Below are 12,081 nucleotides of genomic sequence, written 5' to 3'. Positions count from 1 at the left end.
CCCTTTATGTGTCTCTCTCAGAGCAAAGCAGATGCATTAATGGCTTTCCATGTATAAATACAACAGAAAAGAAGTAAGTCTGGAACCTGAACTATTATGGGACCAAACAGTTTTCTTGGCCCTCTGGGAGTTTGTCAAAGTGTAAGCCTCAATAGGAAACAGAGGCTCTTTCTCTTTTCAGTTCAATACCAATTCCGTCCTACTCACCAGGAAAAAGTGTGTTCACATCCCACCTAATTTACAACAGAAGACACCCCATCCTATCCCCAAAGAAAAATACAAGTCTACACCCCTAGAATGATCAAACCAGTCTAATTCCCTCCCCACCCCCCACCCTGAAATCTTGCTACATAAATACATGTGTGTGTTTGATTATAGTATAAACAGCTCCCAATCCTCTTCCAGTTCTAAGCATCAGCAGCGGCTGTTGCCAAGCCCCGGGGTCCGGACCCGTTCCAGAGAAACTTGCCATTCTTACTCAGGGCTTCAGGGTCATCATTCCAGCGCCGCTTCAACCGAAGCTTGGGGGGCATCAGGGCATCTTCTTTCTTCTCAGGTGCCCCGGGCTCTTTGCCAGGCCTGTCCTCACTGTCTTCAGACATCTCCAGGGGTTCTTCACTTGGGGTGCTAATGGGTACAGAAGGCCACACAGGCGGTGCAGCCGGGCGGGCAAAGATGGTGCTTTTTTCCTCCTCCGTGGTCCTGCCTGGCACAGTGCCCTCTTCTTGGGAGCGCTCCTCCTCCTCCCGTGCCGACTGTCTGAGGCTCTCAGGAGCCTTTTCCAAGGCTGGCTCCACCTTAATCCTCGGTGGGACAGGAGTCAGTGTGGGAGCAGGGAGAGGGGCTGCCTCCTCGCTGCTCTCCACCCTCTCCCGGTTCTTCCGCCCGACGGGTGGGGGCTGCAGCTTGATGGAAAACTGGGATGGCTCCTCGGGGTGCGCCTGGCACTGCAGCGGTGGCACCATGAGCCCTGGGTACCGAGGGAATGTCCGTGGACTCAGATGGTAGTTGAACACAGAACAGGCTTGAGAATGAAGGTAGTGTTTCATTTCTTCAGGGTTGAAGGAGAAGCAACTGCTGCTGGTGAAGGGGCTCAGGCCTGGTGAGGGGCTATAGGAGAAGATGGTAGGAGTCAGGGAGAGGGCTGGTGAAATGGGGACGTTAAGGACGCCTCCACGGCCTGGGATCGGAGAGACGGCGAAGGGACTATGGGGGTCAGGGTACATCCCTGGCCTGGAGAACAAAGGAAGCATGATGTCAGGCTTGCGCTTCTGGTGGCCAATCCCTCCACCCACGGCACTTCGGGAGGACATGAGATCCACGCCCCGGCGCCAGTCAGCGGCTGGGCCATCCTCCAGCTCTGAAAGCTCCACCTTTCTATCAGTGCTATTACTTGACTCCTGGCCAGAAGCAGTTAGGGAGCTAGCAGAGAACCGCCCTGGCTGCACATCACTAGTTGGAGAATGGGTGTCCAGTGGTGAGAAGTGGAAGCGGGAAGAGCCTGTTGGCACTGGTGGTGCACTCTGGGGAACCACACCTGTGAGGGCGGGAAAGACAAAAGGCCACTTTAGAGGTCTAGTCATGCATGACTGGCAATTTGATTGTCGCTAAATAAGTACAAAATGTTGAAGAGCAATGGGAAACAAACATTCCAGCTGGACTGAATCTCACCTGCTTGTCTTTTCCGCTTCCTCCATTCAATTTAGTTGCTGCCTTTCTCTAGCCTCTTACTCACTGTTTTCCTAGTACTCATTACTATCTAAAATGTCATTTACTTGTTTATCTGTTTTCTAAACCCCATGAAGGCAGGGATTTCTCATTTGCAAGTAGAGTTCCAGCAGCTCAGAGCTGAATAATTAGTAGGCTCTTAATAACTATCAGCTGAATGGATGAGTGTAAGAGTGTGTATATACAGCATATAACACCTGCTTCAGTTCTCAGGTTTGCAAATGGTCTTTCCTTGTTTTCGTTATTTGTGCCACGTCTATAAGCAAACAAACCAAAACCAACAGACAAAACTGGGGATGGTATGTATGTAAACAATGCATTAAAAGCTTGAAGACCCTGTACCTCACAAATATGAACACGAGCAAGACCACATTTTAAGAATAAAAACAGAACACAAGAAAGGGCCATGTTTGTTAACGCAGGTTCTCATGGTGTACCTTTTATCATTTCTGACATACAACCACTTCTGTATAGAGAGTCTAATATTTTTCAATCTCTCCAAATCTATGTTCTATTATACAAATTCTGTATCACAATCTCCATTCCCATCCTGCTTTCCATGCCTTTCAACCACTGAGGAGGCTGGAACAAAGTCCAATAGCTACCACCTGTCTCCCAAATTTGTGGACTGAGATCTGAAGCTCTAAGCAGAAACCAACACTGCACTACACAAGTCAACTTCAGAGGCTCACAAGTTCTCTACTGCCCTCAAAAGTCCTTCTGATAATCAGAGCCTAAGACGTCTGAGGCCTGAGGGGCCCTATGGGCTCCTGGGAGGTATCAGTGTCTTCTATCACTGATGATGTCAGAAGGGCTATTTTTACCTTGAGGGAAGGATAAAAAAGAAGAAAAAGTAAGAAAAACCCAAATAAGTGCAAGGGTGGTGACACAGGAGAAGAAACAAAAAGGTGCACAAGATATGATGTTGGGAGGAACTGCCAGCAATCAGCTGTGTTCTCCTGTTCTTGTTACAACTGAGTCATCTTCAGATAGGACCCTGGGGTCAGGTGGCAAGTCCAAGACTGTGTAGCTTTCTCGGCACACATGTCTGAAGAACACTGTGCCAGAGCAGCATCTCCCAAACTGATGGGTTCTGCAGAAAACTGTTCCATAGGTTTTTTTTCTAAAACCACTGATTTTAATTGTGTGATCAGGAAAACAGATGGATTGACCTGTATATAGTTTGAGCAGACTCGGGGGTGGGGTGGGGTGGGGGTGGGCTCTAAAAAATATTTCTGCTACCAGCCTATTATGGTGGTTATGATTCTACTTTTTTTTTATTCTCTTGGATCTTGATTTTGCATTAATAGCACATCTATTCAAAAGAAAAAAACCAAAACACCCCCCCTTCAAAACACTTTTCTGTGTGCTGGTGGACTGAATAAGTATAACATGGAGAGACGCGGAGGTGATAAAGAAGGTCCCGTCTCCTGAACAATTCAGTCATTTGTTTTGCTTTTTTCAAACTGGAAGATAGATACCTCAGTCTCTACACGGGCTAAAGATACATTGTCAATTTGCAAAAATGGAGACAGAATACAGGGCATTTTCCAAGTGGGTTTAGGGGGAGTGAAGGAAGGCAATCTCGAGGTAGCATTTTGGATCCCTTTAACTAGCTGCTGGAGAAGGAAATAGCAACCCACTCCAGTACTCTCGCCTGGAGAATCCCACGGACAGAGGAGCCTGGTGGGCTACAGTCCACGGGGTCGCAACGAGTTGCACATGACTGAGCGACTTCACTTTCACTTTAACTAGCTGCAGCAGTCCTACTTCAGTAGGGCTGGAAAATGTGGGTTTGAATCTTAGTTCTAGCACCTTCTACTTTGTAGCCTGGTACAAATAACCAATGGATTTTGAACCCCTTTGGCAAAATGGGAATAAGGCCCTTGATAGGGTTCAAACCCTGGCACTACCACTTAGTAGCAACGTTATTCTAGGTAACTTACTTACCTTTCCAAGTCTCAGTTTCCTTACCTGTAAAACAGATAATAACAGGACTAATCCTCATGCTATGAGAACTACAAGAATTAATATTTGTGAAGTCCTTAAACTAGTACCAGCATATAGCAAATTCCATATATTTGTTGAAATACATGATTTTTTATTAGAAAATAATCATGGTTTAAAAAGCTAAAACTTTTAAAAGGCATATGGACCATACATTAGATAACAATATTGGAGCAATGTTAAAATCTCCTGAGTATGGTGATGTTACTGTGATGAGGAGGAGAATGTCCTTGTGCATGGGAGGACATACTGAAGCACACAGGGATAAAGTGTCACATCTGTAACTTAATCTTGAAAAAGTTACATATACAGATAAAGCAAATGTTACCCGTTAGTGATTGTAGCTAGAGGATATATGGGTGTTCACAGTTTTATTTTCTCCCCCTCAATGTTTTTTGTAGCTTGAAAGTTTCCTAAAATAAGGATAAATATAAAAAAAAACTGGGGTGGGGTAGAGAGGTCTCAAGTTCATCCTTGAACTGGTTTGCCCTGCCCCCAAACTCTGACAAGTAAGCATTTTTACTACGTATCTCCTGCATCTTTCCAATGTTTCTTATAAGTCCATTAAAAATACATTTTGATGTAAATATTAAAAAACTTATAGCCCAACTGCATCAGCCCACCATCTAGACAAGATCACTCTAGCCTCCAGGATCTAAATCCACACAGCTCTGTTTCTCAGAGCATTTATCACATTCCACATCGATATCTTATCTCTCTTGCTAAATTTTAAGTTCCTTGAGGGAAATAACTCCCCCACAATCTTTTTTTTTGTTTTTAAGTCTTAACACATTATCTGTTGAACAAATGAATGAATCCCAAATCCAGGGAAGGAACGTATGCTCTATTAAATATGAGCCAGATTTCAATAGCTCAATGGCTCAAGAATTGTTTCCTGAGAAACTGTCCAACAGGTCACTGTATTCAAGCCACCCTGATCAATCTTTGGCTCTGCTGTCATCCTCGATGTTATCATTTTAAACTGGGGATACTAAGACATATACTTTACTAAGCTGGGAGAGCAGCGTGAGTTAACTCACAAAAACACTGGGCAAAAGTACCTCCGTGAAGCAGATGTTCAATAAACGTTACATTTCTTTGTCATCATTAGAAGTTAACCTGAAATGTTTGGTCGATTTGGGTAAAAGTTCTCTATGAACTACTGACTCTAGTTCTTTGGGGTTATCTGCATCCAGGATGTAAAAAACTAGTCGTATCCTTAAAAGAAATGGACTTTTTGCTTTCCCCATGATTTTCTGACCAGGATCTTGAGCCTGGTTAAGAATCAATGTTGATTCAGCTGCCTTCTGGCCCAACAGGCAGTTCTAGGCCACTACTGTGTGGCTGCTAGGCCAGAGTCTTCACAGAGTGACAGTCCAGACTTCCTTTTCCTGGAAAAGCATATTGGTCCCCATTTAGGTTATCCAAGTGGCTGGATTTGTGGGTTTTCAATAGAAAAAAATGCAAATGTGAAGTCAAGTGGGCCTTAGGACGCATCACTATGAACAAAGATAGTGGAGGTGATGGAATTCCAGTTGAGCTATTTCAAATCCTAAAAGATGATGCTGTGAAAGTGCTGCACTCAATATGTCAGCAAATTTGGAAAACTCAGCAGTGGCCACAGGACTGGAAAAGGTCAGTTTTCATTCCAATCCCAAAGAAAGGCAATGCCAAAGAATGCTCAACTACCACACAATTGCACTCATCTCACATGCTAGCAAAGTAATGCTCAAAATTCTCCAAGCCAGGCTTCAACAATACGTGTACCATGAACTTCTAGATGTTCAAGCTGGTTTTAGAAAAGGCAGAGGAACCAGAGATCAAATTGCCAACATCTGCTGGATCATCAGAAAAGCAATAGAGTTCCAGGAAAACATCTACTTCTACTTTATTGACTATGCCAAAGCCTTTGACTGTGTGGATCACAACAAACAGTGAAATTCTGAAAGAGATGGGCATATCAGACCACCTGACCTGCCTCCTGAGAAATCTGTATGCAGGTCAAGAAGTAACAGTTAGAACTGGACATGGAACAACAGACTGGTTCCAAACTGGGAAAGGAGTACCTCAAGGCTGTATATTGTCATCCTGCTTATTTAACTTATATGCAGAGTACATCATGCGAAATGCCGGGCTGGAAGAAGCACAAGCTAGAATCAAGACCGCCGGGAGAAATATCAATAACTTCAGATATGCAGATGACACCACACTTACGGCAGAAAGTAAAGAACTAAAGAGCCTCTTGATGAAAGTGAAAGAGAAGAGTGAAAAAGTTGGCTTAAACTCAACATTCAGAAAACTAAGATCATGGCATCCAGTCTCATCACTTCATGGCAAACAGATGGGGAAACAATGGAAACGGTGAGAGACTTTATCTTCCTGGGCTCCAAAATCACTGCAGATGGTGACTGCAGCCATGAAAGTAAAAGACGCTTGCTCCTTGGAAGAAAAGTTATGACCAACCTAGATAGCATATTAAAAAGCAGGGACATTACTTTGCCAACAAAGGTCTGTCTAGTCAAAGCTATGGTTTTTCCAGTAATTATGTATGGACGTGAGAGTTGAACTATAAAGAATGCTGAGCCCCTAACAATTGATGCTTTTGAACTGTGATATTGGAGAAGACTCTTGAGAGTCTCTTGGACTGCAAGGAGGTCCAAACAGTCAATCCTAAAGGAAATCAGTTCTGAATATTCATTGGAAGGACTGAAGCTGAAGCTTAAACTTCAGTACTTTGGCCACCTGATGCAAAGAACTGACTCCTAGAGTCAAAATTCCTCTAGGTACACAGGGAGGGGGCAAGAGTGAAAAATAGAGGAAACAAGATGCCAGTGGTTAGAACAGGTTTGATTTCCTAACACCTCTCCCTCAGGCACAAGGAAAGAAAACAGGTTGTAATTAGAGAGATGCATTCCAATAGTTTTTTTTTTTTTTTAAATGCATGCCCCAGGGACAGGAGGGTGGTTACAGGGGAGATGGAACTGTAATGATAGCAGCATGAAGCTAAAACTGCCCTAACTTGTTGTGTGTAGTAATTACATATCTGTCAAGGATCTCAGCATATTCTCTCAGCCACACCCCTGCTCTAAATTTTCAGGTTTCTTCCAACTTTTCTCTGAGAAGTTGTAATACTACAGAGTCATAAGCAGATTTCTGTGCCTTATACAGTTCCATAAAGACAGAGCACTGATGGACTCCTCAGAAATTAGTAAAATACAATCTATTTTCTTAGGCAGGGGCCTGATTTGCATCTTGAAACAAACAAACATCCTTATCAGAAACTGCCTTCTCCTTCGCTGAGAAGCAGACCCAAAACCTCCGTGAAAAGCTGTAATGGAAAGCTATCCTGTGGAGAGCCTAGAGGCGAAGCCTTGCAACACTTCAGAGGAGAGAAGGTCAAGTAACCCCAGAGTCCTGTTCTCCGAGGAGTTGTTGGTGCAGATCAAAGGCACTGCTTTTCACTGCAAACATCTGAACCTCCCCTCCTGTGATCAAGGATGCTGTGGTTTTGATGAGATTCACTTGATAAGGGTGAGCTTGGTTGTTTCATAGAAAATCGGAAGTGTTTTAGAAACTAGTTCTTGTCTGTGAAAGAGCCACTAGGCTGGGTGTTGAAATTCTGAATCCTGAACTTAAGGATCAACACAAACCTATGGAATAATATTCCTAAAGAAGACAATGTAATAGTATCTAGGAGATGACAGATAATATGCAGAAAACAGACCCAAATCAACCAAATCTATCTCAGTGCTGCAGTCTATCACTTCCTGTGAGAATAATGAGAATAGTTGGCAGAGGGAATCCAGGGGATCATATTACTGTGGTGTTTCTAAATACCCCTTAAGCATGACAAATCTGAAGACCTGGGTTTTTAAAATTCTTTTTTAACTCAGAATTTACTCCCCACCAAGAGAGTTTGCATCTTACCACTTGACCGAATGTTGATGAATGGGTAGTTGGGCATCACCAGCTTGTTGAAGTTAAATTTATAGGTAAACCTTTTCCCTTTTGTTTTATGAAGGATCCTCTTGTTGTAATAGTATCTGTAAAAACAAGAATGCATGTCAAGTCGTCTTCTGGCTACTGACCGTTTTTGATACACTTAGGTAACCACGACAATCAACAGCTCCTGCTCTGAGTATTTACTTGCGAACTTTCTCACTATATCATTCTTTTGCAGCTTTGCCCTCAGGTTAGAGCTGGGAGACCTAAGAGCTTACTTTTCAGATTCAATTTTCAACAAGATTCTAGTCCTTTACAAAGACAGTCTCTCTTTGAGATCCTGTACACCTATTCGAGCCCCAACCACTTTTCTTCTCTCTCTCTCTACGGTTTCAATTCTTTAGTCCATTTCCTTCCTGTTCCACTATACGTCACTGCTTCGTTTCTCTTTTCTGCCTTCCCCAGGTGGGGGCAGGCAAATCTCTTGGGAGACCTGATGTGGTTAGTCTGGAGGCCTAAGCTCAAGGCATAGACAAAGGAATGTAGAACTGTTTTATGGTGGCAGGTCAAATAATGGTACATTCTGAGCTGGAAAACAGCAGTCAGCTTGGCCTACTTCACTTTCAAAAGAAGTGAGAGGCTCCAGCAATGTTGCTGCTCAGATTTTACATTCGGGGTCACACAATGAAGGAAGTCAGGGGAATTTCAATGTACCTAGAACCTTGAATATATTCAGTGGCATAGATTATAAACACCCCTGGAGGGGTAAAGGGTTATGAAATATAAAGACTGACAAAGGGAAAAGAGAACCTGAGAAAGCTTAGAGTGACCAATCTTTAGACAAGCTGGCGCAACCTACGGACCAACAGCCCACTGAGCTCACTGGCTCAACAGCGAGGGCCCCGCCATGCACTGAGCCGTCCTCTTGCATGCCTGCTTCACTCTTTTTCGAGTTTCTTTCAGGAGAGCCTAAAGAAGAGACATTCCCCAACAGGGAAGTCTAAACTAATCTTTTGGATTACAAATTAGCTCCAATCCAGGTTTCACCACACATTCTCGCCCCCTACAGAGCAGAATCGTCTGTCAGGACCCAGTGCCAGCCACGTTGGGATTCCCGCCTACATACAACCAAAGACATGCCTTTCTCCTCCTGTGCCTATGCCACCCAGATTTAACAGCTCTTCTACTCCCGGTATAAAGCTACACGTTATTCACTAGTGTCGTCTCTCATCACCTGATACCTTTTTATCCAACATCTACCAAACTACTTAAGCCTCTTTCCAATCTGTTAGCACAATGGATTTGGGAATTCTTTTCCCTACCTCAAAGCCCGGCTCAGCTTGTCATAGTTCATCTGTGGTTTGCACTTCCTGCGGCCCCAGAGGCGGGCCACCTCGTCCGGATCCTTGATGACGAATTCCCCGTACTCTCCCTGCTGCCAGGCGATGACATGGCGGAACTCCTCCTTCTGCAGCAGCTCCAGGATGAAGTGCCACAGCTGGATCTGCCGGGAGCCCGGGGACGACTCTGTTTTATAGGCCCAGTCGGGGAACTGATACCCTTTAATATGAAAAGGGCAAGATCAAGGCAGTCAGGAGCTAGGAACATACATACCAGCATCCCCAGCTTCACATTCCGATGCTCAGAAACTCTAGAGTGCTGTGCAAACATGCCACCAACACCCTTTCAGTCAACTGGGGCTAATCACAACAGTGCAGAGGAAGGCAGACCAAAGTTACCTTTCCTTGTGGCAGTCATTAAATCTGATAAGAGTTGGGTAGCAGCAGCCAGGTGTCCTAATCTTTTCCCCTTTCAGACTTTACTAAATCTCATGCCTACTTCCTGTGAGGACATCAAAGTTTCAAAGGGAACACACAGGAAAGACAATGTTTTAGAAAACAGCACCTTTTCCCCAAGGTTGGAATTGTTTCTCTAAGAGGAAAGAGACGCGAAAGCTTGGAAACGAGGGTGTGGTGACCACATTTGTTAACATTCATCCATAGGAAAAAGCATACAACTGTCCTAGCAGTATCTACCCTGTCAAGAGGCGGTCAGTCACAGTCTGGCATTTGTGAACCAAGCCCAAGTGAAGAGAAAAGGAACCGCTGAGGGACATTCCAAGTGCATCAGAGAATGACTGATTAACTCCTGCTCACCTCCACCTCCTTCTGGCTTTTCCACGATGCTGCAGCCCGCTTTCATTTTCACCCTCCTGCTGAGAGACACAAACCACGTTAGTTAATTCAAGGTGTTCTGTGTTTATTATCCTCCCAGGGTTTTCTGCCACAGCCTTTCCCCAAACTTCCATTTCCTCATCTTTCCCTCCTTATGTAACCCTCTTCCAAACATGTCACTTCCAGAGTGCTAATCCTCAAGTCGTGAAATGATGATTCTCAGGTCATCAACTTCAAAGACTATAATTTATCTCTTACCTGACTTTAAACCACAAATAGTAAACACTGTTTTTAATATTTGCTTTCTCCCTCCTGACCAATCTTTCAAACGTGAAAAAAGGAAGGGTATGGTGAAATGAGTCCAAAAAGGCAGCCAGAACAAGTCAAACAGTTTGTCTTCTATTACTAGACAGGCCCAGATGCCAAGATACACAAGCCTGAGTTCACCCAGATGTACCAGTTTAAAGAGTAAAAAAAAAAAACAAAACCCAAATCCATCTGATTGCCACTCAAAAATGAACATCTGATTTTGATTTACTTTCCTAAATTATGTGAGATGGGAAAAGGAAAACTCCTCCCAAGCAGAAACTGCCCCTTCCTCCTTGAAAAACACCCTGGGATACAGGAAGTAAACACACCATATGTACAGTTACTCTATACACGAAAACTCACACTCCTCCCATTTTTCTCTGAGGAAAAAATTTACATTTTCTCCCTTTAATAGAAAGGAAAAAAGAAGCAAGCATTTTTGGGAACCTTCTGTTCAACAAGTGGAGGGAGTCTGGCTGTGATTTGAATTCATTCTCTCCAGATTTACAGTTCTTTAATAAATTTCCTGCTCCTAGCAGCAAGCAGGGGAGAGTAAAACGGCCAGAGAGAGATGCAAGCAGAAGGCAGATTTATCCTTACTCAGGCAGTTCCCCAGGGTGAATGACAGGCCCTCAGCACCAACATTAGCAGGAGTCTAGAGGGAATGTAGGTGCCTTGGTGACCCTAGGGCGGGGTGGATACAAATTCCTAATCTTGAAATTTCATCTAACCTAGGATTCCTCTAGATCCTTTGAAATTTTTTTTTTCCCCCCTCACCATAGACATTTAGAAGACTAACCAGCAAGTTTCGGTCTAAGAAATTACCAACGAATGAGGATGGATAAATGCCCCAAAGGAAGGAGATAAAACAAACAAACAGAAACACACAGTTACATACACAAGATACACAATAACAAGGCCCCAGAGCTGAGGCAGGAGTTTCCTCTCCTGGCTGCTTCCATCTCCGTGACAATGAGGGAGGAAAAACACTAATTTCCCCACGACTCCAGGAAGCTGCCTTGAACGTTAACAACGAGGCTGCTCTGTCGGGGTGAGGGGGTCTTTATCCTGACACGGGAATGCCTTCACTCACGACGACTCTGGGGTTCAAACCCCGCCGCAACAATGACGTGCCCAGGAAGCTCTCTCCTGACATCCCAACTCTCCGCTTTCACCTATAAAGGCCTTCCTCCCAGGAGTCCGGAGGCGCCTCTTCATGCCTTTCGCAAATTCACTCCGAGGACACACTGTCGAAGTAGGGTCACTCATCTTAACTCTGCACAGCCCGGCAGGCCCCTTGCCTTCCCTCGGATTGCGACCATTCCCCATAAAGTGAGGCTTGCAGAGCCCGGTACCGCGCGCGTCCCGGCTTCCACAGCCCCCGGAGCCTCCTATCTACCTGCCTCCCGACCGGGCCTTCCTCTCCCCGTGGTCTCGGGGCTCCGCGGAGCCACCGCGAGAACGCTGCCCGGGTCCCCGTCGCCCCTAAGCCACGGGGGCCCCCTCCCTCCCCCGCCCCCGCGCAGGGGGAGGCCCAGCAGGGTTAGTACGTGGCTCTCCCCGCCGCCCCGGCCGCAGGGACGCCGTCACCGCCGAAGCTTGGGGGTCGGCGCGGACGGGTCGGCGGCGAGGCCGGGACTCACCTCTCCCCGGCACGGTCGGTCTTCGGTCCGGTCTCCTCCGCGGCGTCTCCGGCTCCTCCTCATCCACCCCAGCAGGAAGTGACCTCCTCGGCTGCTTTCGTCACTTCCATCCTCAGCGGAGAGGGCGGGGGAGGAGGCGGCGCCCTCCCGCCGGTCTCCCAGCCGCGCCCCGCCGCACCCAGCCGCGTCTCCCTTTCCTTTCTCCTTTCCGCAGACGCTGGCTTCCGCCCGCACCCCGCCCCCGCCGCGCGCTCCTCCCGCCGCGCTGCCCGCGCAGC

General features: G+C 45.8%; 1 protein-coding gene across 2 annotated transcripts; it reads right to left on the bottom strand.

The window, feature by feature from the left end:
* Positions 1 to 360: 360 nt before the first annotated feature.
* LOC138073390 (ETS translocation variant 3) lies at positions 361 to 11,841 on the bottom strand. 2 transcript variants are annotated; one of them, XM_068965066.1, is made up of 5 exons: positions 11,804 to 11,841; positions 9,834 to 9,892; positions 9,000 to 9,237; positions 7,663 to 7,778; positions 361 to 1,537 (listed from the first exon to the last, which is right to left on the bottom strand). In XM_068965066.1, the coding sequence occupies exons 2-5, from the start codon at positions 9,877 to 9,879 to the stop codon at positions 408 to 410; spliced, it is 1,530 nt and encodes a 509-aa protein (XP_068821167.1). In that variant the 5' UTR covers positions 9,880 to 9,892; positions 11,804 to 11,841; the 3' UTR covers positions 361 to 407. The 2 variants fall into 2 exon arrangements, with proteins under 2 accessions (XP_068821167.1, XP_068821168.1); XM_068965067.1 differs by having other exon boundaries at positions 9,834 to 9,889; positions 11,804 to 11,817.
* Between the last annotated feature and the right edge of the window lie 240 nt (positions 11,842 to 12,081).

The sequence above is a fragment of the Capricornis sumatraensis genome, chromosome 2, assembly GCF_032405125.1.
Source record: "Capricornis sumatraensis isolate serow.1 chromosome 2, serow.2, whole genome shotgun sequence".
Lineage (NCBI taxonomy): Eukaryota > Metazoa > Chordata > Mammalia > Artiodactyla > Bovidae > Capricornis > Capricornis sumatraensis.
The sequence above is the reverse complement of the archived record's forward strand: the minus strand, read 5'-3'. Positions and strand labels throughout refer to the sequence as shown.

Excerpts from the sequence above, each read along its gene's own strand:
- LOC138073390 (XM_068965066.1), bottom strand. The coding sequence starts at position 9,879 with ATGAAAGCGGGCTGCAGCATCGTGGAAAAGCCAGAAGGAGGTGGAG. Across the intron at positions 9,238-9,833 it reads AAAGCCAGAAGGAGGTGGAG|GGTATCAGTTCCCCGACTGG; the intron begins GTGAGCAGGAGT and ends TTCATATTAAAG. Across the intron at positions 1,538-7,662 it reads CATCAACATTCGGTCAAGTG|GTGTGGTTCCCCAGAGTGCA; the intron begins GTAAGATGCAAA and ends CCGCCCTCACAG.